The following is a 23,164-nucleotide window of genomic DNA, read 5'->3' as shown; positions in this document are numbered from 1 at the left end:
ACACAAATACAATCACAAACACACACACAATCACAGGCACATAAACACAGACACACACACAATCACAGACACAGGTACACACATGATCACACAGACACACATACTAACAGAGACACACGAACACACAGAGATACACACACACACACACACACACACACACACACACTGACACAATAGCAGCTGGAGACTGGCAGGGTGCAGAAGCTGTGGAACTAAAGGATACTAGGGGGACAGATACTAGGGTTGGGCCAGGTCTTATCTGCAAAACCAAGAAGAGGCACAGGGCCAAGGGTCCTCCCAGGGGGGCCAGGCTTTGGCCAGGTTCTAGGTTTGGCATTTAAATATTAAGAAAAAGACAGTCTACTCACGCTAACTGGAAAAAGGTTACACAGCTGTAAATACAGTGTGATCAGATTTAAAATATGTGTTGAGAAAAACAGGCTGGAACTATGTATACCAAATGTCAACAGTGCTTATCTCTTGGTGTTGATATAAAGGGCTTTTCTTTATACATTTCTGTATTTTTTAGCTTTTCCACGATAAACATCTAGATAAAAGATTTTAAAATGTCCCTCAAAATGATACTCCCTCAATACCAGGCTGGCCTCTGAGGAAGGCTCGGGGTGAGGGCGTGTGCTGGGGGCAGGGGCAGGGGCAGGGGTGGTCCCCGCAGTCAATCGCTGCGTGGGCACCTGCTTCTGCCCAGCTGGGGCTAAGGGTCCTGACCCTGGGCTCCACGGGCAGTACTCCGGTGGCTCTGAGCACGTGTGCGAGTGGACACGGAGCTGGGGCAGGCACGGGCCAGTTCTGTACCCTCAGCCGGCAAGGCGCTCCCCCCTGGGGAACTAGAGGCCAGCCAGGAGCCTTCCGTCCGGGGGACTGGACCATTTATGGGAATAGCTGGGGCAGGGCTCCAGCATCCCAGAATGTCTGCTCCCCCTTTGCCACCCAGGGCCCTCCTGGGCCAGTGCCCAGGCCTGGCCAGGCCTGCCTGCCCCAGCAGGACGGGGGCCAGCTGCCCGGGCTGGACTAAGGACTGGCCTGGGCGCTGGGCGGTGCTGGGGCCAGAGCTCGGGGGCATTTTCCAGCCTCTTCTTGGAAAGAGATGAAGACCCCTGAGAAGTGACCCCCCCTTGATTGGCAGGAAGCGAGGGAGCTTCCCCGTCCTTGTCCCTGGCTTCCCCGTGAGGGACACAGACGCAGATGGGAAGGCAGAACCTTTAATTGTATCCACAGGGAGACGGGGAGAGGGTTCCACGTGAGGGGGGCCTCTGGGTCTCTGGGGACCAGGCGGCAGGGGCCATGGTGGCCCGCGGTCCGGAGGGCTGGCGAGGGGAGGAGGCAGGAGGCGGAGGAGGGGGCGGCTGGGGTGAGCGGTGGGAGCAGCGCAGGGCCCCTCCCGGGTCTCCTCTCAGGAGTGTCTCAGCTCCACCTCGGAGCCGAACTGGGGCCCGCCGTGGGGCCTGCGGAAGCTGTGGTGGCGGATGCTGAAGAGCCGCTGGGTGAGGCCCAGCGTGGCCACCAGCAGGGCGACGCCCAGGAAGAGCAGCACCCACTGGCCCACGCGGGCCTGCTGCTCCTCCAGGTTCAGGCCCAGGAAGTTGACGCGGCTGGGGCCCGCGAAGGAGCCTTCCAGGCGAGCTGGGCGGGGAGGAAGGAGAGCGGGCGCTGGGCGGGGCCGGGCACGCCGCGGGCTCCCCAGCCCTGAGCGCGGAGGCCGGACTCCGACCTGCCTTAACGTGGGAGCGCCCCAGCCCTGAGCGAGCCCCGGGGCTGCCCTGGGGCCCAGGGGGGGTGGGTGGCGGTACCCGAGTTTGGCGTCCAGTTGTACTGAGGCCAGCCCAGCTTCTCCCGGTGCCGCCCGTTCTCCGTCACGAGCCAGTCCAGCAGCGGCTTGAAGTAGGTCATCATGGCGGCAGCCGACATGTTGGACTGGCCCGTGATCAGCCGCATGGCTTCGGGCCACGGCTGACTGAAGCCCAGCTTCATGGCATCCCTGGGGGAGCCCCAGGAGGGGAGCCGAGTCAGAGAGACAGGCTGGGAGGCTCCCTGCCCCCATCCCAGTCTCACATCCCAGCCTCCGCTCCCCCCGGGACTGAGAGGCCTGGGCAGGTCTGGGGCTCTGGGGAACGGGTGACCCGGGCCAAAGGCATGATAGGTGTTCCCGGAAGAGCTCCACTGGGAAGTAGGTCATCATGGGGAGGACAGGGGTCAGAGCAAGGCCAGAGGAGACTCACGCCAGGAGCTTCCCGGCCTCCTTGGACTGGTAGATGTCACACTTGTGCAGGGGGCCCTGGTGGCCTGCCGCCTGACACAGCGCCTGGTGGAACTGGAACTGGATGATGAAGCTGACGAAGTACCTGCAGGAGGGCAGGCCAGGCCTGGGGCGGGGGCTGGGGGCAGTGGCACCGAGCCCCAGCCCCCCTGCCTCCCGCTGCCTGCCATGACGTCAGGGTGAGCCTGCCCTGGCCTGCAGAGTCGCCCAGGCCTCCTTCCCTGCCTACCACCACAGAGCTGCCTCCGCATGGAGCACCTTGGGAGAGCCGCTCAGAGCTCGGGATGCTCATGGGCGAGGCGGGGTGGGGCAGAGACCATCAGAGATGTGGCGGGCTGCTCTGGACACAGAAACGATGTCTCTGTCCTTGAAGTGTTGCCTACAGGGTCATGCCTCTGACCGGGCAGGGAAGCCAGCCCAAATGACCTCCTTTATCCCAAAGCAGTGGGAATTCCCTGCAGAAGTCTGCCGGTCAAGGAGGAGCAGCCTCTCTGAATGTGGGGAGGTTTTGAATGTCCTGAAACAGCAGTGCAGGCGGGAAGGCTGGGCACAAGTCACGTGCACTGTCTTTCCTGGCCTTTCCTGTATGTGCTTTGCCAAGGCTGCTGGTCAGAATCTGGAGGGCGATCCCTTTGCCCGCTCCCTCCTGGAGAATTATCTGTGCTAAGCCCAGAAGCTAGCTGTCACGTGGGCTGGCTTCTGTGTGAAAGTGAGTGCCAGCTCATGTTGGGAAGGCGGGCGGAGGGTCTCTCTGCAGGTCACCCTGGCGCACTGGCTGGTCAGGCCTGCATGGAGGTGCCCTTGATTCTCCTTGGCTCCCTGCTCCCCCCGCTGCTCCCTGGAGCCTCTGAGTAGCCTTTCTCTTCCTTCCTAGACTCGGGCACAGAGCTCACCTACCTCATGCTTATTTATTAGGTCCTGACTGTGCTGACATTGCGCCAGGTGCTGGGGTGGAAGGCTGGGCATGGTTGGCATAAGCCCTCCTTCACTGGCCTTCCAGGGAGCACAGGGGCCCTCTGCCCCAGATATCCCTGCCTCGCAGGAGGGCTCCAGCTCCTCTAATCACCCTTCCCAGCCCCCAGCCAGAGCTCCCCTGCAGCACCCAGAGGGAGAGGGCACATGCATGCGGTGGCTGCATGACTGATGGCGCTGCTGTTTCTGCATTCCATTTAAGACAGTGATTTAATGATGGTAGGTTATGGCCACCGGTTCCCAAGCGTGTTCTGAATTAAGACTATGCTAAGACGTGAACTCTTGCAACAGGATTCCACAGGTGGGGAAGCTGTTGCTTGCAGCAACGGAGGGATTTACTCAAGGGAATAGTCATGGAGATGAGATTTGAACCTGTGCTGTCTAATCCCAAGGCTGTGACCCTGTACCCCTAATAATACGGCCTTCCATTCAGCTGGGTCTCTAATCCTAGCTCTAGTGGGTAGAAGGTATCCCAAGTGCAACTCAATTTATGTCACAGGAAATATGTTCAATACATATAAGGGAACAGAATGCTGTAGAAATGAGCAAATAGTGCTCAGGGCACGGTCTGGCCGTGGGTCATGGTTCATGTTAACTAACCAAGGTCTTATAACCATTAGTCGGTTATAGTGAAGTTTCTGTTTTCAACTGTCTGGAGGGCGGGGGCTCTCATGGTATCACAAGAGTGAAACAACGTCAGTGTTGGTTACAGGTGAGTGGCCCAGACACAGTGTGCCACGCACGGGTCCCCAGGTCGCCCTGATGGTAGCTCCTGGAGCAGGTAGCTCTTGGAAGGGGTAGCAAAGGTGTCTGAACACCATGCGGAGGCACTGCCCCTCCTGATGCCCTCCTCCCTTTCCTGTTACCTGACATAAGGCACACTTGCAGGAATGTGGAACTTGGCCCCTGGGTCAAAGTCGTCTTGAGATCTGGCCAGTGGGGGACAGACGCCCTGGTACTTCAGCCTGTGGAGGAGGAAGACACATTAGAGGGAGCATTTGGGGACAAGCAGCACTTCCTGGTGGCTCAAACGGTAAAGAATCCATCAAAAATGCAGGAGGCCTGGGTTTGACCCCTGGGTTGGGAAGATATCCTTGAGAAAGGAATGTCAACCCACTCCAGTATTTTTGCCTGGAAAATCCCATGGACAGGGGAGCCTAGCGGGCTACAGTCTATTGGGTCACAGAGAGTCAGACATGATCGAGTGACTAACACTCACTGTTTGGGGAGAATCAAGGCAATATGGTGCCTGCCCTGGGCCTGCCCTGGGTGCTGACAACTCCTGCAAGATGCAGCTGTGCCTTTGTGGGTCACTGCCCCCGGGTACCCCATCACTCACACACACACACACACACACACACACACCATTACATACCGTACATACAGACACCCCAGGTGCACACAGGCAGGCACACACACACACACACAGACACACCCCTAGACACTATACAGGCAGACACACCAGGTACACACAAATGCAGGCACACACACACAGACACACACCTAGATATCATACACACAGATCAGGTACACACAGATGCAAGGACACACACAGACACACACTTACATACCACACAGACACACCAGGTACATACAGACAGAGGCACACACATACACACACACACCACTAGACACCATACAGGCAGACACACCAGGTACATACAGACAGAGGCACACACATACACACACACACACACACACACACACACACACCCCTAGACACCATACAGGCAGACACACCAGGTGCACACAGATGCAGGCACACACACACACACCTAGATTCCATACACACAGACAGACCAGGTACACACACACAGAGACACACACGCACACCCCTAGACACTATACAGACAGACATACCAGGTACACACAGACAGAGGCGCGCACGCACACACACACACACACACACAGCCCTAGACACCATACAGGCAGACACACCAGGTACACACAGACGCAGGGACACACACAGACACACACACCCCTGGACACTATACAGGCAGACACACCAGGTACACACAGATGCAAGGACACACACAGACACACACTTACATATCACACAGACACACCAGGTACATACAGACAGAGGCACACACATACACACACACACACACACACACACACCCCGAGACACCATACAGGCAGACACACCAGGTGCACACAGACGCAGGCACACATACACACACCTAGATACCATACACACAGACCAGGTACACACAGATGCAGGGACACACACAGACACATACTTACGTACCACACAGACACACCAGGTGCACACAGACACAGGCGCTGGCACACACCCCATGGAGACCCCGGCCCACACCCCACAGCAGGGCTCTAGAACCTGAGGCTCCACCACTCCTGGTTGTAGTTCTCCTTGGTGACACTTCCGTCGAACACCCTCCAGCGCCACTGGTCGACGAGGAAGCTGAAGGGGATGAAGGCGATCTTGTCGAGTGCCATCTTCAACAGAAAGTTGATGTCCTCCTCTGCCAAGAGAAGGGAGTCCAATGTCAGATCCAGGCCTGCCTCCCGCCATGTCCTAGCAGTGGGCTGAGCGGGTGTGCAGTGGGTAGAGTGGGTGGAGTGGGCAGGGTGACCTGCTTTTCCTTGGGTCCTGCGACCCACCTCTTGGGATGGGTTTTCCCTCCTGCTCTCCCTGCTGGCTGTCCCCTGGCTCCCCATGTTCTGTCCTGGCGCTGCCTGTGGCCCATGGAGCCTCCTCTCTGCCTCCCAAGCTCGCTGCCCCTTCTCGGCCCCTCTGGCCGCCTGGATCCCCCCATTCCTCGCTCACCGTAGCCGCCGTCCCCGCTGCTCAGCAGGTTGATCTTGTGCAGGTGTGTGGGGGTAGACACAGAGAGGGCCAGCACGTCCCCAATGGCCTCGTGAAAGCCAGGGTTGGCTCCCTCCCGGAAGGTCACGGGCAAGTCCTTGTACTGCATGAAGTACTGAATGTGGCCCATTTCGTGGTGGGCCACCACCAGGTCCTCCATGTTCACCGAGGTGCACTGCTTGATCCTGGAACACGGGGGTGGGAGAGAGACAGTGAGGAGCCCTGGGGCAAAGGCCCCTGCCAACCCTGTTCGCAGAGCAGACCCCCAGGACCGCCACATGCAAGGAACACAGCATCACGGGGAGGAAAACCAAAAGGAGCAATGGAGGCAATCTGGGAAATGCCTAGTTCCCAGTCTGGGAAAAGCACAGTCCTCCAGGCCATCCCCCTGCCTCCAGCTCCCCGAACACCTCAGGTCTGCACTGCTGTGTGTGTGGCTTTCTAACTGTGCGAGGTATGAGCTCTGGAGGCATGGGGACCCTCAGTCATGGTCAGTGACTTTCTAGGACGTGGGTCCTGTGGTTCCTCTTCTCACGTTCTGTCTCTCCCTAGTCTCAGGTTTCCTGAAGGAAACAACAGTGTCCAGGCTCTTCTGCATCCCACGTGCCCAATGCCAGCAGGCAGATCACCCCAGGATTTCTCAGGGCCAGGACTGACGGGACATCTGCTGAGCTGTCTGAGCAGGGGCTCCACGTCCCTTTCCGTCTTTTGTGAGCCGAGGAAATTCACCCTTGGATCTAACCAGAGCTTTTAAGCTCAGTGGACCCTTTTCTGTCATTCTATGGCTAGGGGAAAGAGCTGCCCCAGTGACAATGCAGTTGGGGTCTGCCCACCTTCTGTTAGGACTCCCTATACAAGCGAGGTTCCCCAAGGAGCCCTCACCCCTGAGATTATCTGTCTGCGCCCAGCCCTGAAGCTCTGGTCTCCATGCCTCTGAAAGAAGAGCCCAAGGCCAGGTGAGCCAGTGAACCTGCCCGCTTTGTTCCAGGACCTCTGAGTCCACTCTTCTCATCAGAGATACTTCACCATCTCTGCCACTTCTCCCAAGAGGTGGAAACTTCTTTATCTTCTTTTGAACCTGGGTTGTGACTGGTTGAACCTTGTGACTTGCTTTAGCCCAGCAAATGTGGCAGGAGTGACCTGTCCCAGTTCTGGACTAACTTAGTCTTTAAGAGATCTGGCTGCTTTTGCCTTTGCTCTGCAGATGCTGGCCACCGCGTAAGAAATCTGACCACTTAAGGCTGCCACCCCATGAGGCTGTCCAAGCTCTCCTAGAGAGAGACATCCAGCCAGACCCTAGCTGCTTCAGCCATGCCAGCCCGGGCACCCAGCATGTGAATGCAGGAGCCCATGTGAGCGTCCCTGCGCCTGCACATGCCACACAGAAAAACTGAGGAAGGCAGCCGACAGCCAGGAGCACAGCCCCAGACCGAAACCCCGCTGAGCCATGCCAATCGTCTGCAGCCATCAGAACTGCCCCAGCAGAGGTCTCCACCACTGCAAGGCAGGACGAGCCATTTGCACTGTGCATTGCCTGAATCCCTGGCCCATAAAATCACGAGCAGACTTCCCTGGTGGTCCAGTGGTTAAGAAGGAGCCTGCCAATGCAGGGGACACAGGTTTGACCCCTGGTCTGGGAAGGTTTCACATGCCATGGGGCAACTAAACTGATGAGCCACAACTACTGAGTCCATACTCTTGAGCCTGTGAGCAGCAACAAGGGAAGCCACTACAGTGAGAGGCCCACACGTTGCCGCTGGAGAGGAGCCCCTGCCTGCCTCAACGAGAGAATGCCCTCGCACAGCCACAGAAACCCAGCATGGCCATAAATACATTCAAAATAATAATTAAAAAATCATGAGCATAGTCAAATGGTGGTTTTACAGCCCTGGGTTTTGGGCTGGTGTGATACACAGCAGTAACTGAAATACTGTCCACCAATGAAGACAGCTCCTGAGCCCTGTCAGAGTGAGTAGATCTGTGTGATGTGAAGCCCCCACACCCCTGTGTGTCTCCCCGTTTCAAGGCACAGGCAGGAGGGAGAGGGTCCGCTGTGCACAGGGCCTGCCCGAGAGGGAGGCTGGCTGGCGGCTCACACAAGGCTCATCCCCAGGACTGTGAGCTGGAACCCCGAGCTGATGCAGCTGGTCAGCGCTCAAGGAGACCCTTGAGTGGTGGATGGGGTTCCCCTGCCACAAGCTGGTGGCCACGCTGAGGCCAGGTCCACCTTTCCAAACCCTCCGCCCCCAGCTCGGACTTGGACTCGTCTCCTTGGCCTCTGGGCTCAGGACCCGTACCCCGGACGCACCTAAAGTCCTTGCCGTTGAAGAAGTCCCAGGCGGAGGCATGGCACACCACTTCCCGCCCATCGGTCAGCTTCTCCAGCATCGACTTGTTCCAGAACTCGGGGGGCATAGGCAGCAGCCCCAGGGAGGTGAAGAAATTGTCTGCTTCCTTAAACATCCTTAGGGGTGTCCAGCCCTGCAAACAGACGGAGCTCTGCTGAAGTTGGGGACGGTGGCGACGGACTGTATGCCACCGTGGGAGGGCCCTGGGAGAGGGCCAAGCTGGAAGCAGCTCCTGAATTAGGGGGCCCTCTCCCCCTGGGGCAGGGCTCCCCGCCCCACGCCCTGGGGCCGCCCTGAAGGAGCAGGGGTGCGAGGAGGGGGCCAGTGCGGACCTGCTTTATCATGGCCTCCGTGGCATCCATCTTGGGGGCTGAAGGGAAGGGTGCCACCAAGTCATAGATGTTGGACCAGCTCTGTGCCCACATGTTCCCTGGAGGCAGGTAGAGGATGAGATGCAGAGAGAGGGGACACAGTGGTGTATTTTAGGCTCGGTACCGTCGCACAGCGTGAGGGACCAGATCCCAGTCCAGCTGATCATAACCTGCCCAGCCACTGCTGTGTCCCGTCCACGTCACCTGAGGTCAGTTTACGCAGTCAGCTGGCAAGAACCACCCTCCTGTGACTTCCCTGGGGGTCCAGTGGTTGAGAATCTGCCTTCCAATGCAGGGGATGTGGGTTCGATCCCTGGTCAAGGAACTAAGATCCCACATACCATGGGGCAACTAAGCCTGCACACAGCTAATGAGCCTGCATGTTCTAGGGCCTGTGAGCCCCAACTAGAGAAGCCTGTGTCACAGCAAAGACCTAACACAAAACCAAAAAAAAAAAAAAAAAAAGGATCACCCAACTGCCCTCATTTAGGAGAGGTTGATGCCCCGGCATTTAGGGCAAGATGAGAGTAAAGAAGCTTTCCCAAGTGGCTCAGATGGTAAAGAATCTGTCTGCAATGCTGGAGACCCAGGTTCCATCCCTGGGTTGGGAAGATCCCCTGGAAAAAGGAATGGCAACCCACTCCAGTATTCTTGCCTGAGAAATCCCATGGACAGAGCAGCCTGGTGGGCTACCGTCCATGGGGTTGCAAGAGTCAGACACCACTGAGCAACTAACACCTTCATGGCCAAAGAAGACTAAGTTTGAGCTGATGTCAAGTGGAGCCTATGGGTGCAAGTCAGTGAGGGTCAGAGTGAGTGAGAAGACAGAATGGGATGGGGGCGCAAGCTCTGCTCTGAGCCCAGCTCCCAGGCCAACAGGCACCTGCTTTTCTTCCTGGGGTCTGTGTTTCTCGGCCAATGAGCCGGCATTCTCTGGTCTCACCACAGAGGGACCAAGGGTGGCTGGTCTCTTGAGCTGCAAAGAACTAGACCCAAAGCTGGAAGGGGGTCACCCTCATGATCTGTAAACAGTGTGTGGCCCCATCTAGTCTCCCTGTTCACAGTGAGGCACCCCCCAGGAACACTGCCCAATGGTCCAACAGACACAGGAACCCAGTGGCCTCTACTTGCCCAGTCCCTGCCACCCCCTGTTGTCTCCAACTGCCCACTTCATGCACTCAGGGCATCTGAGTTTACAACCCCTGGAGAATGAGGGTCCCCAATGAGGGGACATTTCACATGCTAGCAAGGTAATACTCAAAATCCTTCAAACTAAACTTCAACAGTACATGAACCGAGAACTTCAAGCTGGATGTACAAGCTGGATTTAGAAAAGGCAGAGGAACCAGAGATCAAACTGCCAACATCCATTGGATCATAGAAAAAGCAGGAGAATTCCAGAAGAGCATCTACTTCTGCTTCACTGACTACTCTAAAGTCTTTGACTATGTGGATCACAACAAACTGGAAAATTCTTAAAGAGATGGGAAAACCAGACCACCTTACCTGCCTCCTGAGAAACCTGTATGCAGGTCAAGAAACAATGGTTAGAATTGGACATGAAAAAACAGATTGGTTCCAAATTGAGAAAGGAGTACATCAAGGCTGCATATTATCACCCTGATTATTTAACTTCTATGCAGAGTACATCATGCAAAATGCCAGGCTGGATGAAGCACAAGTTGGAATCAAGACTGCCGGGAGAAATGTCAATAATATCAGATACGCAGATGATACCACCCTTATGGCAGAAAATGAAAAGGAAGTAAAGAGCCTCTTGATGATGGTGAAAGAGGAGAGTAAAAAAGCAGGCTTAAAACTCAACATCCAAAAAACTAAGATCATGGCATCTGGTTCCATCACTTCATGACAAATAGATAAACAATAGAAACAGTGACAGACTTCATTTTCTTGGGCTCCAAAATCACTGTAGACAGTGACTGCAGCCATGAAATTAAAAGCCACTTGCTCCTTGGAAGAAAAACTATGACAAACCTAGTTTTAAAAAGGACAAACCATGTTAAAAAGCAGAGATATCACTTTGCTGACAAAGATCCGTACAGTCAAAGCTATGGTTTTTCCAGTATTCATGTACGGATGTGAGAGCTGGACCATAAAAAGTAGGCTGAGAGCTGAAGAAGGGATGCTTTCAAGTTGTGGTGCTGGAGAAGTCCTGAGAGTCCCTTGGATTGCAAGGAGATCAAACCAGTCAATCCTAAAAGAAATCAACCCTGAATATTCATTGGAAGGACTGATGCTGAAGCTGAAGCTCCAATACTTTGGCCACCTGATGAGAAGAGCCAACTCATTGAAAAAGACCCTGATGCTGGGAAGGATTGCAGGAGGGTAGAGAAGGGGAAGACAGGATGGGATGGTTGGATCATCAACTCAATGGACATGAGTTCGAGCAAACTCTGGGAGATAGTAAAGGGCAGGGAAGCCTGGCGTGCTGTAGTCCATGGGATCTCAAAGAATCCGACACACCTGAGTGGACGACAGCAACACCCTCCCAGCTCCTTTGCCTGAACATCGTGTCTACCCTTCTCTCTCCTGACATGACCACTTTCTCCAGCGGTCAGAACCTCTCGCCCTTCAAGGCTTTGTTCACAGCCCCCTCCTGGGGAGGCCTTCTCAGCTCCCACTCCCAGCCCCCTCCCCACCCTCATGCTGCCTGGTGCTGTGACCTGGGAGGCAGTCTCCCCAGGACAGGCCTGTGAACTCTGTGCACTGCCCCATCCCTGGTGACCGGGGCCATGTGGATCCATAGCAAACGTGGCACCAAGCGCAAGTAGGGGCTCTTCTTCCCGCCCCCAACCCGCACCCCACTCCGGCCCTGGCAACATTCCCCTGCCCCGGGCTCCAGTGTCCCCTGCAGACCCTCCCCAGCCCGCCCTCTGCCCTCGGACCGCGGCCCGCCTCGCTGGCGCTCACCGAGCAGGTGGGCTGGGATGGGGCCCTCCAGGTTGATGACCTCGGGCCCGTAGTGGTGGTGCAGGGCCCGGCGCACGTAGGCGTGCAGGTTCAGGTAGAGCGGCTGCAGCTCCTGGAACAGCTGCTCCAGCTCCTCCTCTAGGAAGGGCATCTCGTACATGGACCTCCAGGAGTCCCCGCCATCCTGGTAGCCTGTGGGGGTGGGGGTGGGGGTGGGGTGCGGCCAGGCTCTCTGAACACCTGACCGTCCCCGCAGCACTCCCTCCTTCAAGGACTGCCCCCCTCACCTCTCAGGTCTCAGAGGACCCCTCTGAGGGCCCCGCTGACCCTGCAGGGAGCACTCACCATTGAGCCTGGCGGCCTTGTTGGTGAGCTCCACGTATTTGGGGAAGAAGGGAAGGATGGACCGCCCCACATTGTCCCGCCAGCTCTTCCACGCCCAGGCCAGGTCCTGATAATTCCGGGATGTGGCCATCAGCTTGGTCAGATCTGGGCAGGAGGGGTGGGATGGCTTTAGCCCCCAGCTCCTGGCTCACCTCCCACCTCCTCCAGAGCTGGGAGAAGATGGGAAGGGGCAGCACAGGTCGGGGAAAACTGGAGACAGGCTGGTGCCCTTTCTGTGGGGCTTACAGGTGCTAGGCCCAGGCTTGGCGCTGCACGGACATGACCTCAGGCAACCACAGGGCTGCCACAGCCCCATGAGGGGTGCCCTTGACCCTCTTTCCACACAAGCCGTTGGTGACATGGCTGCATCTCCTAGCCAGGAAGTGGCCAAGCTGGGGCACAAACCCAGGGCCCAGGCCCCGGAGCTGCTGCTCCCCATTTGTCCCCTGCCAACCCCTCCCTGGGAGAAATAGCCTGTAGGTCAAAAGATGGGGGTTCTTGGTCGGTTTCCTCCTGACCTCTCTCCATCTGTGAGATGGGGATAGTGCCGGCCTGGGGGCAGGACGACCCTGAGTAGGGACTGGTCCTCCTACATCTCTGCATCCCCGCGGGCCCAGGGTGCCCCTCACACATTATAACTGAACCGCCTGAATAACCGCTGTGCGGGCCAAGTACAGACAGCCACTCAAGCACCACCTGGGATCCGTGTCCTGTCAAAGCCATGCCTGGATGCGTGGCCTCCTGGGTTATGGGTTACATGGGGCTGACGTGGCCTTCACAGAGCTGGGATGAGGAGGCCGTGAGCACGTGGGTCAGGTGTGAAGGGGGCCCTGCTTCCTGCCTGACCTGGCCTGAGACGGAGGCCTGCAGGGATCCACCCCTTGCTGACCCGCGCTCTGTGCTGAGATGTGCTACGCGCTGTCCACTTTACACAGAGGAAGTACATTCAAGGTAACTTTGTTTGGGAGAAAACACATTTTGAGAAGTTTTTATCTGTCCTCTGCTGATGTGAGTGTTCTGTTTTGGGGGATGCTCTTATTGTTACCGTCAGCGATCCGACAGCCCAGCCCCAGATCAAGGGGCTGAGTGATGGGGGGGTGGAGGCCACATTCCCTCTAACACTCTTGTTCATAAACAAACACACGCACATGTATATCCACCCCCACTTGCGTGCCTACCCACATACACAACCCCGAGGCCAAACCGTGTCCTAGGAATACTGCTTCTCTCTCCTGTTTATTTTCCATTTCCCTTTCTATTTGTGACTGTTCTAAAGTGGGAGTTGGGCAGAGGGCCAGGAAGAGACTGTTTCTGGGTGGAGATTCCTCAGGAAAAATGTTTATGTCTCTGGTTCCCTGACCCTGGGAATGGGGGGCGGTCAGTCAGAGGGGGCCGGGGGTGTCTCTGTGTGCAGGTACTGGGGTGTCGGGGCTGAGCTCCTTCAGAAGGGGGAAGGTAAAGAAGGACCGGCCTGTCTCCTGTGAGAGGAAGAGGACTCGCCAGAGCTGGTCCATTCCTGCTGGCCTTGGAGGGAGTGAGGTGGGAACGGCTTCTGCAGGCTGGGTGGGGTGGGGGCCAGGGAGGAGCGCGAGGGGAGTAGGTGCCTAGAGGGGAGTCCAAGCCCCTGAGAGAAACATTTGAGATACACCTGCTCTGAAGGGCGGAGCGCAGGGCGGAGCGGGGGGCGGGCCCCGGGCCGGCTGGGGGACCAGTGCAGAGATGAAGCTGGGCTGGTTCTAAGCAGTGGCGGAGAAGCCCCACGGGTGGAAAAGAAGGAAGCGCGTTTCCTGGGTATGCTGACCTCCTGAGTCGGAACTGAACGCCGCCCTTTCGCGGCCAGCACCCCAGCCTCCCCGGGCCTCCCGCTCACAGCCCACTGTGCTCACCAGGCTCGAGTCGCAGGCAGGTGCCGTTTTTGTGGCACACGGAGGCCACGCTGTAAGCGGTCTCCATGTCCAGCAGGATCTGGTTGTACTGCGGGGGAAGCAGAGGGGCAGCGAGCTACAGACCTGGCCTCCTATTCCTCGTGCGGGGCGGGAGCTGGGGGAGGGGGGTTTGCTGGGCTATGGGCTGGGGAGGGGGCTCCCAAAGCCCTTCCTTCTCAGCGAGTCTGGGGGTGTGCACAGAAGGGGTGGAAGTCAGGACTTGACAACTTGAAGCGGGGGAAGCAGCATGAAGGCCACATGCCGCCCCTTGAGCTGGGACCCTCTCCTGGCCTGGGGTCCCCCACCCCCTCTCCCCACCCTGCCCTCCAAGTTCCCACCTCTTCCAGCTCCTTGACGGGCAATGCCGCCCGCTCTAGATCCTGAATCTTCTTTATTATCCGCTTCATGGTGGCGTTCTGGAAGTTGGTCACGTCGAACTTCCTGGCCCAGGTGCCGTACTTGACAGTGTGGTTTGCCATCTGTAAGTTCTTCTCCATCTGCAGGCACAGGGGGAGCCATATATGAGGCCCAGGAGGAGCTCTGGAAAGGACTCCTAGGAGGAGCCATCGTGCGGGAGTCGAAGAGGCTGGGTGTCGGGGGGCGGCTTTATCAAGTTGCTGCCTTTGCCCATAAAGACCTTCCGCAGCCCGGACTGTCTGTGATGTCCTGTATGCAGTACACATGCCCTCAGCCAGCAAGACATCGCATGGCAGAGGCAGAGAAGGAAAGCCCACCCCGTATCCTGAATGCTGTTGGGACAGAGGCAGCTTGGCATTCTCTCTGTGGCCTCTGAGCCTCAGGGTCCCAGCTGTAAAATGGGAATAAGGTCACTGGCTTTGCAAGACTGTTGAGGAATACACGAGGCAACAGATGTTGAGTGCCAAGGAACAGTGGCCAGTACACATGGGTCTTCATGAAACGTTAGTTCTCCATGGCTCACCGTGGTTATGATCTCTGCTCAGCCACACAGACGCAGAGGGGGTCGAGGTCGGGGGGCAGATGTAGCCCTTGCTATGGGTGGCACACAGGAGCCTTCAGTCTTTTTAAAAACTGACTTTGGCATCACTTACTTCTGCACAAATCATTCCGTTACCAACAACAGATTGTTAACGAAAAACAACCTGTTTAGGCACTGGGCGTGTGCCCACCCGAACCTAAAATCGGATGCTTTTCAATACGCCACAGGGATTTTTCACAAATTCTGACAGCATGTCCCCACTGTGGTGATGCTGGGGATGGGATGGCGGCCTGCATCACCTTGGGTTTCAGAGGACGGGCCCTGTGGGAGGAGGGGCCCCTACCAGCAACTTGCTGTTGTCTGCGCTGATGTTGGTGCTGTAGTTCCAGTTGGCCTCGGCATACTCGTTCCACACCACCTGGGATCTCCGATCATATTCCTCCACAAACTTCCGGGCCTCGGCCTCGTCGGACACCAGGTCTGCGGGACGGAGCAGAGGGACACAGACAGGCCTCCCCTCGCCCTCCCGCCGTGGCCCGGGCCGCCCCGCCCCGCCCCCCAGCCAATCCCACTTGGGCTCTGGGCTTTCTTCGGGCTGCTGGTTGTTGAGGGGTGGGTGGTTGAGTGGCGGATGGTTGTCTGACTGCTGCTTGTTGCCTGGCTGGTTGTTTGCTGGTTGACTGTCACCTGGCTGGTGGTCCCCTGGCTGGTGGTCCCCTGGCCGGTGGTCCCCTCACCGGGGACCAGCAGGGGGCGCCCATAGCAGAGCAGGAGGAGGAGGAGGAGGCGAGGCAGTCCTGGAGCAGCCCAACCATGGCCCATGGCCGCAGCAGAGCAGAGCCCTGCGGCCCCCGCCCCCGGCCAATAAGAGCGGAACCTGCAGTGTGACCTCATAGAGCAGTGTGCCCGCCAGCCAGCCCCCCTGCCTGGGCCTCAGATCTGGGCACGCCCTCCCCAGGAGGCTGGAAAGATGTGCCCACTCTACCCCAGGGCCCTGCCGAGTGCTCAGGGGGCTGCCTGACCCTCCAGGCAGGACGCCAGGGCCTGGCTGGACAAGCTGATCGGGAACTGTGAACTGGGGGCCTGGGTCCCGAACCCAGAACTGAGAACCCTTGGCACCCTGCCCCAGGATTTACCGATGCCCTCTGGGTAATTGTCGGGCATCGGCGGGCGCCACTGATACTCCGGCCAGCCCAGGACCTCGCCGTTCTGCTGGTTCTGCTCCTCGAGCCACTGTGTGACCGGCTGGAAGTAGCTGAGCAGCGGCCTAGCGTCCAGGTTGTCTGAGCCGACCATGTCCTTCAGCACCTCCTGCCAGGGCCGTGAGGAGCCTGCCTGCAGCAGCGCCCTGTCGGGCAGAGCGGGTGCTGTGGGCACAGGGCTCTCAGGCCAGGATCCGTGGCTGCTGCCCTGGCCCACCTGCTCCACCTCTGGCCACTTCTCTCCCCACTGGGTGGCAAGAATGGCCGTGTTAAGTCTCAGGGCCTAGGAGCTCTGTGAAAGGGGGACATTTGTCCTGCCCTAGGCCAGCCAGAGGGGCTTCCCAGGTGGTGCTAGTGGTAAAGAACCTGTCTGCCCCTGCAGGAGATGTAAGAGATGTAGATTCAGTCCCTGGGTGGGGAGGATCCCCTGGAGGAGGGCATGGCAACCTACTCCAGTATTTTTGCCTGGAGAATCCCTTGGGCAGAGGAGCCTGGCGGGCTACAGGCCATGGGGTTGCAAACAGTCGGACAAGAATGAAGTGACTTATCATGCATGCCAGCCAGAAAGCCCACTCAACAAGCAGTTGATGAGAGAAAGAAAAGCAGTGGGAATGGAGAAGGGCTCCCTCCACTGGCGTGGTGGTGGTGCCCCCACCCGATACACCCTTCACCGAGCTCTCCCCTCGCCCCCCAAACTCCCCACACACCGGAGCTTGGCCCCCGCCTGGGTGGACTGGTAGATGTCACACTGGTGCAGGGGGCCTTGGTGGCCCGCTTCCTTGCACAGCGCTTCGTGGAACTGGAACTGCAGGACAAAGCTCACGAAGTACCTGCAGGCACAGGGTGGGCGTGAGGGGGATGGCAGAGACCCCCTGCCTGGGGCCCAGCTAGCTTCCACAGGGCAGAGGCTGGATCACGGGCTGCCTTGCGGGAGAACTGAGAACCAAGCTTGGCTCAGGAGAGAGGCCCACTCGAATTCCAGGTTGTGGAGGGTCCAGGGGAGTATTGGGACAAGCCTGGGATGTGGGGGCCCAGCACAGGGGGAAGAAAGTAAGGTGTGCCAGAACTGGGGGCAATACCTGATATATGGGGTCACATTTGGGACGTGAAACTTAGCTCCAGCGTCAAAGTGGGTTTCGTTTCGGACAACCGGAGGACAGATCCCCTGATACTTGGTTCTGGAAGAGGATGTGGTTAAGTTGTCTTAGGACCCGAAGGTTGTACACAGGCTGATTTTCCCTTTGCAGAAAAGGCTGCCAAGCAGGCATTTCCACTGGCCGTCCCTCCCCATCCTGGAGACCTGGGGATGACCACCTGTCCCACGGAGTTTTAGGCAGGAAAGAAGAATGCCTTGAGGAGGAGGGGGGAGGTGTTCCTGTAGAGGAGGGAGGCAGGAGGCAGGGTATCTGGGAAGGTGGTGAGGGCCCCTGGGATGAGGCCCCTCTCCATCCCTCTTTGCTCACCGAAGATACCACCAGTCATAGTTGTAGAGGGAAGGGGGGGTTCGCCCACTAAAGACCCCCCAACGCCACTGGTCCACCAAGTAGCCAAAGGGCAGGAAGGCAATTTTTTCCAGTGCCATCTTTAACAAGTAGTTGATGTCGCTCTCTGTTGGGAGATGAGATAAGAGAGAGGTCAGAGGGAGAGGGGGAATCCAGTTGGGACAGGGGGCCCTGGGGGAGAGGCCGGCAGGGTGGGCAGATGCAGAGAAAGGAGTGCCAGCCTTTGGGACCATGGCATCCTGCTTGGAAGAGGATGCTTGGGCCGTGGAGCTGGGACTCGGGGGAGTCCCACGCTTGAGTCCCAAGCTTGGGACTCCCAAGCATGCAGAAGCTTGGGAGTCCCAAGCACGCGGGAGCTTGAGGCCTGGGTGGATCCCCAGACCTGCTTGATGTGGGGCAGGGAGGCAGAAACGAGAAGGGCAGATGGGAGCAGCGACCAGTGGGGTCCTGCTGGGGGACCCAGTGGGGTCTGGGTGGGCTGGGCTGGGTCCTCTCCACCCTCACATACCTGTGTCGTTGGCGACCTGGTCCAGCAGGCCGATCTTGTGCAGGTGGGCAGGAGTGGAGACGGAGAGGGCCAGCACATCCCCAATGGCCTCGTGGAAGCCGGGGTTGGCGCCTCGGCGCAGGGAGACGTGCTGGTCCTTGTACTGTAGGTAATACTGCACGTGGCCCATCTCGTGGTGCACTGTGGACAGCTGGTCCATAGTGACCCGCGTGCACTGCTTGATCCTGGGGCAGGGAGAGGGTGTGTGTGAGGGCGAAGGATGGGCAGGACAGGGACCAGAGAACACCTGGGGAGGCTGGTGCCAGAGGGAAAGAAGCCAGGCGGGCGCTGTCCCGGGCTTCCAAGGAACTGGTGCGAACAGGCAGACCTTCACCCTGCCCCAGCCCACACCCAGCCTTTCCCCTCCGTTCCAAGGTACAAGGCTGGCTGCCTGTCAGAGCTGCCTAGTGAAAGCAGCCTACTGGCAGCCCTGGAAGAAACCCAGCCTCCCGGCCGGTCTCGGAGCTACAGCAGAGGTGGGCCTGGGAGCTGGCTTCCCTGTGGCCCGGCTGCCTGGCCTTTGGGAGCCTTGCAAGCCGCCTCCAGCATCGAGACCTGAAGTCCTTCCTGTTGTAGAAGTCCCAGGCAGACGCGTGGCACACCACCTCCCGCCCGTCGCTTGGCTTCTCCAGCATGGATTCTGCCCAGAACTCGGGTGGCATGGGCAGGAGCCCCAGGGAGGTGAAGAACTCCTCTGCCACCCGGAACATGTGTGTGGCGTTCCAGCCCTGGGGGTGGAGGGGTGGGGGGGGGCACACTCGGGTCAGGGGCCAGCTGCTGGAGCCCACCCCAGCTGCCCCCGTGGGCATGTCTGGGGTCCCCCACTCAGGTCAGTTCCCTGCTCACAAAGAGCACCTCTGCTCCACGGCCTCCCTTCCCAGAGGCAGGGCCCCTACTGGCTACTGGATAAACAAAAGTGGCCTGCTGCTCACTGCCCCCCTCCCCTCCCGGCGGGGTCCTGAGGGAAGAACTGGCACCTCAGCGAGCACACAGGCCCCAGCGCACGGCGGGGACACACACTCCAGGCTGCGGCTCCTCTGCTCCTCATGTCTCCTCCCTCTCATGGCCCCCGCCCGGGCCTGACTCCGAGCTTACCTTCTGCACCATGGTGCTGGTGACATCAAGATTGGGCTTGTCGGGGAAGGGCACCACCATGTCGTAGACGTTCTCCCAGCTCTGGGCCCACATGTTCCCTAGACAGAGGAGGGGGGCCGACAGCTTGGCGCCCAGCCCAGCCAGCGCCTGCTTCCGCAGGCGTTACTGAACAGCACCCCTGGTGTCTGGACCTGGGGCGCTGCGGGGCCACAGCCCGCCTGACTGGCTCACACGGCAGTCCACCCACACTCCCGAGTGCTCTGCATTCCCTGGGACTGGCAGAGGCCAAGGTGCCCAGGTGATGCGGCCGGGGTCCTTTCTGACAGCGCCAGGTCCCTGCCCTCCCCCAACCTTGACACGGGCCCACGGCGCCGGCTTTCTGGGACACAAAGTGGGGTTCTTTCCCCTCCTCCACTGGAGCTAGAGCCTTCAGGGTGGCTCCTGGCTCTGCATTTTACTGGCTCTCTGCCCTGTGCCACGTCTCTCTTGCACCCTAAGCCCCCATCTGAACAGGAGTGATCATGAGAAGGATCGCCGACTGTATGGGTTCACGTGCGGGCGAATGAGCAATGCAATACTCTGAAAGGTGAAACGTGACGAGGCTGACCCTGGTCATGTGTGGAGGTGAGGCCAGGCCCTTACCCAGCAGGTGAGCGGGGATGGGTCCCCTGAGGTTGATGTATCTGTCCCCATATTGGCGGTGCAGCGCGCGCCGGACGTAGGCATGGAGGTTCAGGTAGAGGGGCTCCAGCTGCTGGTAGAGGCGCTCCAGATCCTCCGTGAAGGTGGGAGAGTCGTACCAGGAGCGCCAGTAGGCCCCTGTGTCCGAGAAGCCTGGGGGGGGTGGCATTGGGGGTGCAGTTCAGGCCCCAGGCTCTGGCACCTCCCCCCCAGCTATCACCTGGCCGTTCTCCCGGCTCAGGGCCAGTGTATCTGCCTGCTCAGTGCAAGGGAAAGCTTGGGGGTTACTGCTGTCAGTTTTCTAACTACGGTTGCTCCAACTCCAGCTAAACAGATCCTGACACATATGAGCCCTACAGCTGGGAGGAGTGCCAGGAGGGGCAGCGTGGGGCTGACGGGGCTAAAGCCCAGTGTGGCCACCCACCATCTGTGTGGCCTTGCACCAGTGTAGGGAGGCATCGTAATGGCCACCCTCTGTGTTTCGGGGCCCAGTGGAGACAGAAGACGGGAGGGTAGCACCACACAGAGGCCGAGTGGGTGTGCTCACCATCCTGCTTGTAGGCCTCGTTGCTGAGGGCAGTGAAGTCCTGGTATAGGGGCTTCAGTGGGATGCCCGCGGCGTTGTGCCAGCCCTCCCAGGCATACAGCAGCAGGGCGTAGCTTCGTGAGGAAGCCAGGGCATTGGTGAGCTCTGAGACACAGGCGGGCAGGGTCAGTTCAGAGACTGCTGCCTCGAAGTCAGCAATATAGGAGGAGGTTTGTAAGGAAAGCCATGGCAGTGGTGGGGGGGGGGGGGTAGTCTAAGGCCTGTGGCGGGCTCTTGGCGGGGATGAGAGGGCCCATTAAGGGAAAACCAGGTGGCGACAATGAAGGCCAGTTGTGATGGGAGAGGAAAAGTAGGTGTGAGGGTGAGGGTGGGGTCGGGGCTGGAGGCTGGAGAGTCCAGAAGTCAGTCGGCCTGGAGGAGCAGGGTGTGGGGGCATCAGGCACTCTGGTTCTAATCAGAGGTTCAGGCCTTTGGGTTTACCCCCTCTCTCTGCAGAAACGTGCCATCCTCCTGGGGGCCGCGGGGTGGCGGGGAAGGGCAGGAAGCCCCGGAAGACAGAGACAGGAGACTCAGGCCTGTTACCTGGGTCCAGGGACCAGCAGGGGGCAGTCTTGTTGGGGAAGCAGACCTTGGCTGTGGAGTAAATCCTGCTCATGTTGCTTAGCAGAGCGTTGTACTGGGGAGTTAGAGTTGAGAAAATGTTAGTGATGAACAGCCCTCGGAGCTAATCTGGTCGCCCCCTCCTCTTTTTGATGGGAGGAACAGGGTAGATGCCCCGAGAAGGGGATGTGGCTTGGACAAGGCCGCCTTGTGGCACCCGGAGCATATCTGAACGTGAATGGACGGGTTTCGCTACCACTGGAGCGCGCCTGTGGAGATGGGAAACTGGCGTCCTGAGAACTAGGGAGCAGGGTTCAATTCTGAGCTCGGCCACTACCTGAGACCAAATCCCTCTCTTTTCCTGACTTTGATATCCTCTCCACCTTTCGGAGGAAGCCCTTAAACCAAACCACCTATGGAGAAACTTTGAAAACCCCTGTTTCATCTTTCACTGTTTACTTGAATTTTGCTTTCTACTCCGTGACACTTGCTTTAATATAAAGTAACTTCTCTCACGTCATCTCCAGGGAAATCAATACTTCAGGAATCCACTCTGCTCACAGGGGCTTCCCCTGCAGTCAGGGCCAGTAGAGGTCCTGTGGTCCCTCCTGGCCAGACACCCCCACCTCTCACTACCACCGTGGGCACTGGGAGGGTACCCGGGCGAATTCTGCCTCCACCCCTCAGGCCCACCTTCTGCCGCTTCTCTAGGTCCAGGTTGGCGGGGCCCAGGGTGCGCACGGCCCCGATGATGCGCAGCAGTGTGGGGTCGGTAAAGTTCTGCCAGATCGGGTCGAACAGATCCTTGGCCTTCTGGCCCCAGGCCTCTGAAAACTCCTGGCTGAGCAAGGCTGCTTCCTCCTGTGGGCACCAGGAGGGCACGAGAGGGTAAACAGGGGAGGCCATGGCGCTGGGGCAGCGGAGGAAGGTCAAGGACTTCTGGAGACCGGGGCTGGTGGGAGCACTGCTCCCTTCAACTGGGCCCTGGGGGTGAAGACCTGGGGCGGGGCTGGGGGGGGGGGGGGTCTGCCTCCGGGAGGCGGTGGAGCAGAAACGCGCAGTAAGAGGCAGGGAGAGCAGAGGGTGATCAGACAGCGATGAGCGGTGACAGGCACAGGGAGCGAGGGGAAGGTGGTGCGGCCAGAGAGCGGGGGAGAGCCCAGAGCAGAGCGGGTGCCCTCAGCGAAGACCGCCGCGGATCCAGCCCGCCGTCACCCCCGGCGCCGCCACCTGGGGAGGACTCGGGGTCAGAGTGGCCGGCCTCATCCATTCGGTTCCTTATTGGGCAGGACCATGGGCCCAGCACCGGGCCAGGGAACCGACTGCCTGTCTGCTGGGACCGCTCTGGGATTGGGAGGGGGGTGGCTGGAGAGGAGGCAGGCGGACCCCTCCCGGACCCCGCTGCTCCCGGGCCGGGGGCGCGCGCGCGCGGGGCGGGGACTCTCCGCCCCCCAGCGCCCGGCCGCCGGGCTGTGATTGGCCGCCCGGGCCCCGCCCCCGCCCCGGGCCCGCGCGCCCACCTGGCGCCGCGCGTTCTCCTCGGTGATGTTGGTGTCGTGCGCCCAGCTGGCGGCCGTACTCTGGAACAGCACCTGCTCGGCGCTCGAGTTGAAGCTGGCTGCGAAGATCTGCGCCCCGGCCTCGTCGGCGGTAAAGTTCCCCGGCTGCAACGCGGGGTCCAGCGCCAGGACCACGGGCGGCGGCGGCAGCAGCAGCAGCAACGGCAGCAGCAGCGGCGGCCACCGGCGACCCGACGCGGCCCCCATGGTGCGGTGCGCAGCGCAGCCCCTTCTCCCGCGCAGCGCCAGCCCTGCGGGTTATAAAACCCGGCCGCCGCCGCGCCTTCCGACACACCCCCACCTCCCCGCCCTGCCGCGCTTCCTCCTCTGCTCCAAAGTCCCCCGGCCGCTGCGCGGGCCTAGCGGAGTGAGGCGGGGACCGAGGCTTCCTGGCCCGCCCCGGGCAGGGGCACCGGGCCGAGGAGTGGCCGAGGCGG

The 23,164-nt window shown here is 59.3% G+C and overlaps 1 protein-coding gene across 3 annotated transcripts; it reads right to left on the bottom strand.

Moving 5' to 3' along the window:
* Positions 1-1,204: 1,204 nt before the first annotated feature.
* Positions 1,205-22,949, bottom strand: LOC133057613 (angiotensin-converting enzyme). Of its 3 annotated transcripts, XM_061144318.1 has the most exons (25): positions 22,689-22,949; positions 21,862-22,029; positions 21,151-21,244; positions 20,569-20,712; positions 19,983-20,174; positions 19,341-19,438; positions 18,801-18,973; positions 18,207-18,430; positions 17,660-17,804; positions 17,276-17,374; positions 16,904-17,026; positions 16,131-16,342; positions 15,338-15,474; positions 14,375-14,533; positions 13,998-14,085; positions 12,073-12,216; positions 11,728-11,919; positions 8,758-8,855; positions 8,386-8,558; positions 6,039-6,262; positions 5,589-5,733; positions 4,114-4,212; positions 2,238-2,360; positions 1,809-1,996; positions 1,205-1,641 (listed from the first exon to the last, which is right to left on the bottom strand). In XM_061144318.1, the coding sequence occupies exons 1-25, from the start codon at positions 22,932-22,934 to the stop codon at positions 1,412-1,414; spliced, it is 3,918 nt and encodes a 1,305-aa protein (XP_061000301.1). In that variant the 5' UTR covers positions 22,935-22,949; the 3' UTR covers positions 1,205-1,411. The 3 variants fall into 3 exon arrangements, with proteins under 3 accessions (XP_061000301.1, XP_061000302.1, XP_061000303.1); XM_061144319.1 differs by lacking the exons at positions 18,801-18,973; positions 21,151-21,244; positions 21,862-22,029; positions 22,689-22,949 and having other exon boundaries at positions 20,569-20,709; XM_061144320.1 differs by lacking the exons at positions 16,131-16,342; positions 16,904-17,026; positions 17,276-17,374; ... (7 more) ...; positions 21,862-22,029; positions 22,689-22,949 and adding an exon at positions 15,567-16,033.
* Positions 22,950-23,164: the final 215 nt, after the last annotated feature.

This window comes from Dama dama, chromosome 5 (assembly GCF_033118175.1).
Source record: "Dama dama isolate Ldn47 chromosome 5, ASM3311817v1, whole genome shotgun sequence".
NCBI classification, from domain to species: Eukaryota; Metazoa; Chordata; class Mammalia; order Artiodactyla; family Cervidae; genus Dama; species Dama dama.
This window is presented reverse-complemented; position numbering and strand designations above follow the sequence as displayed.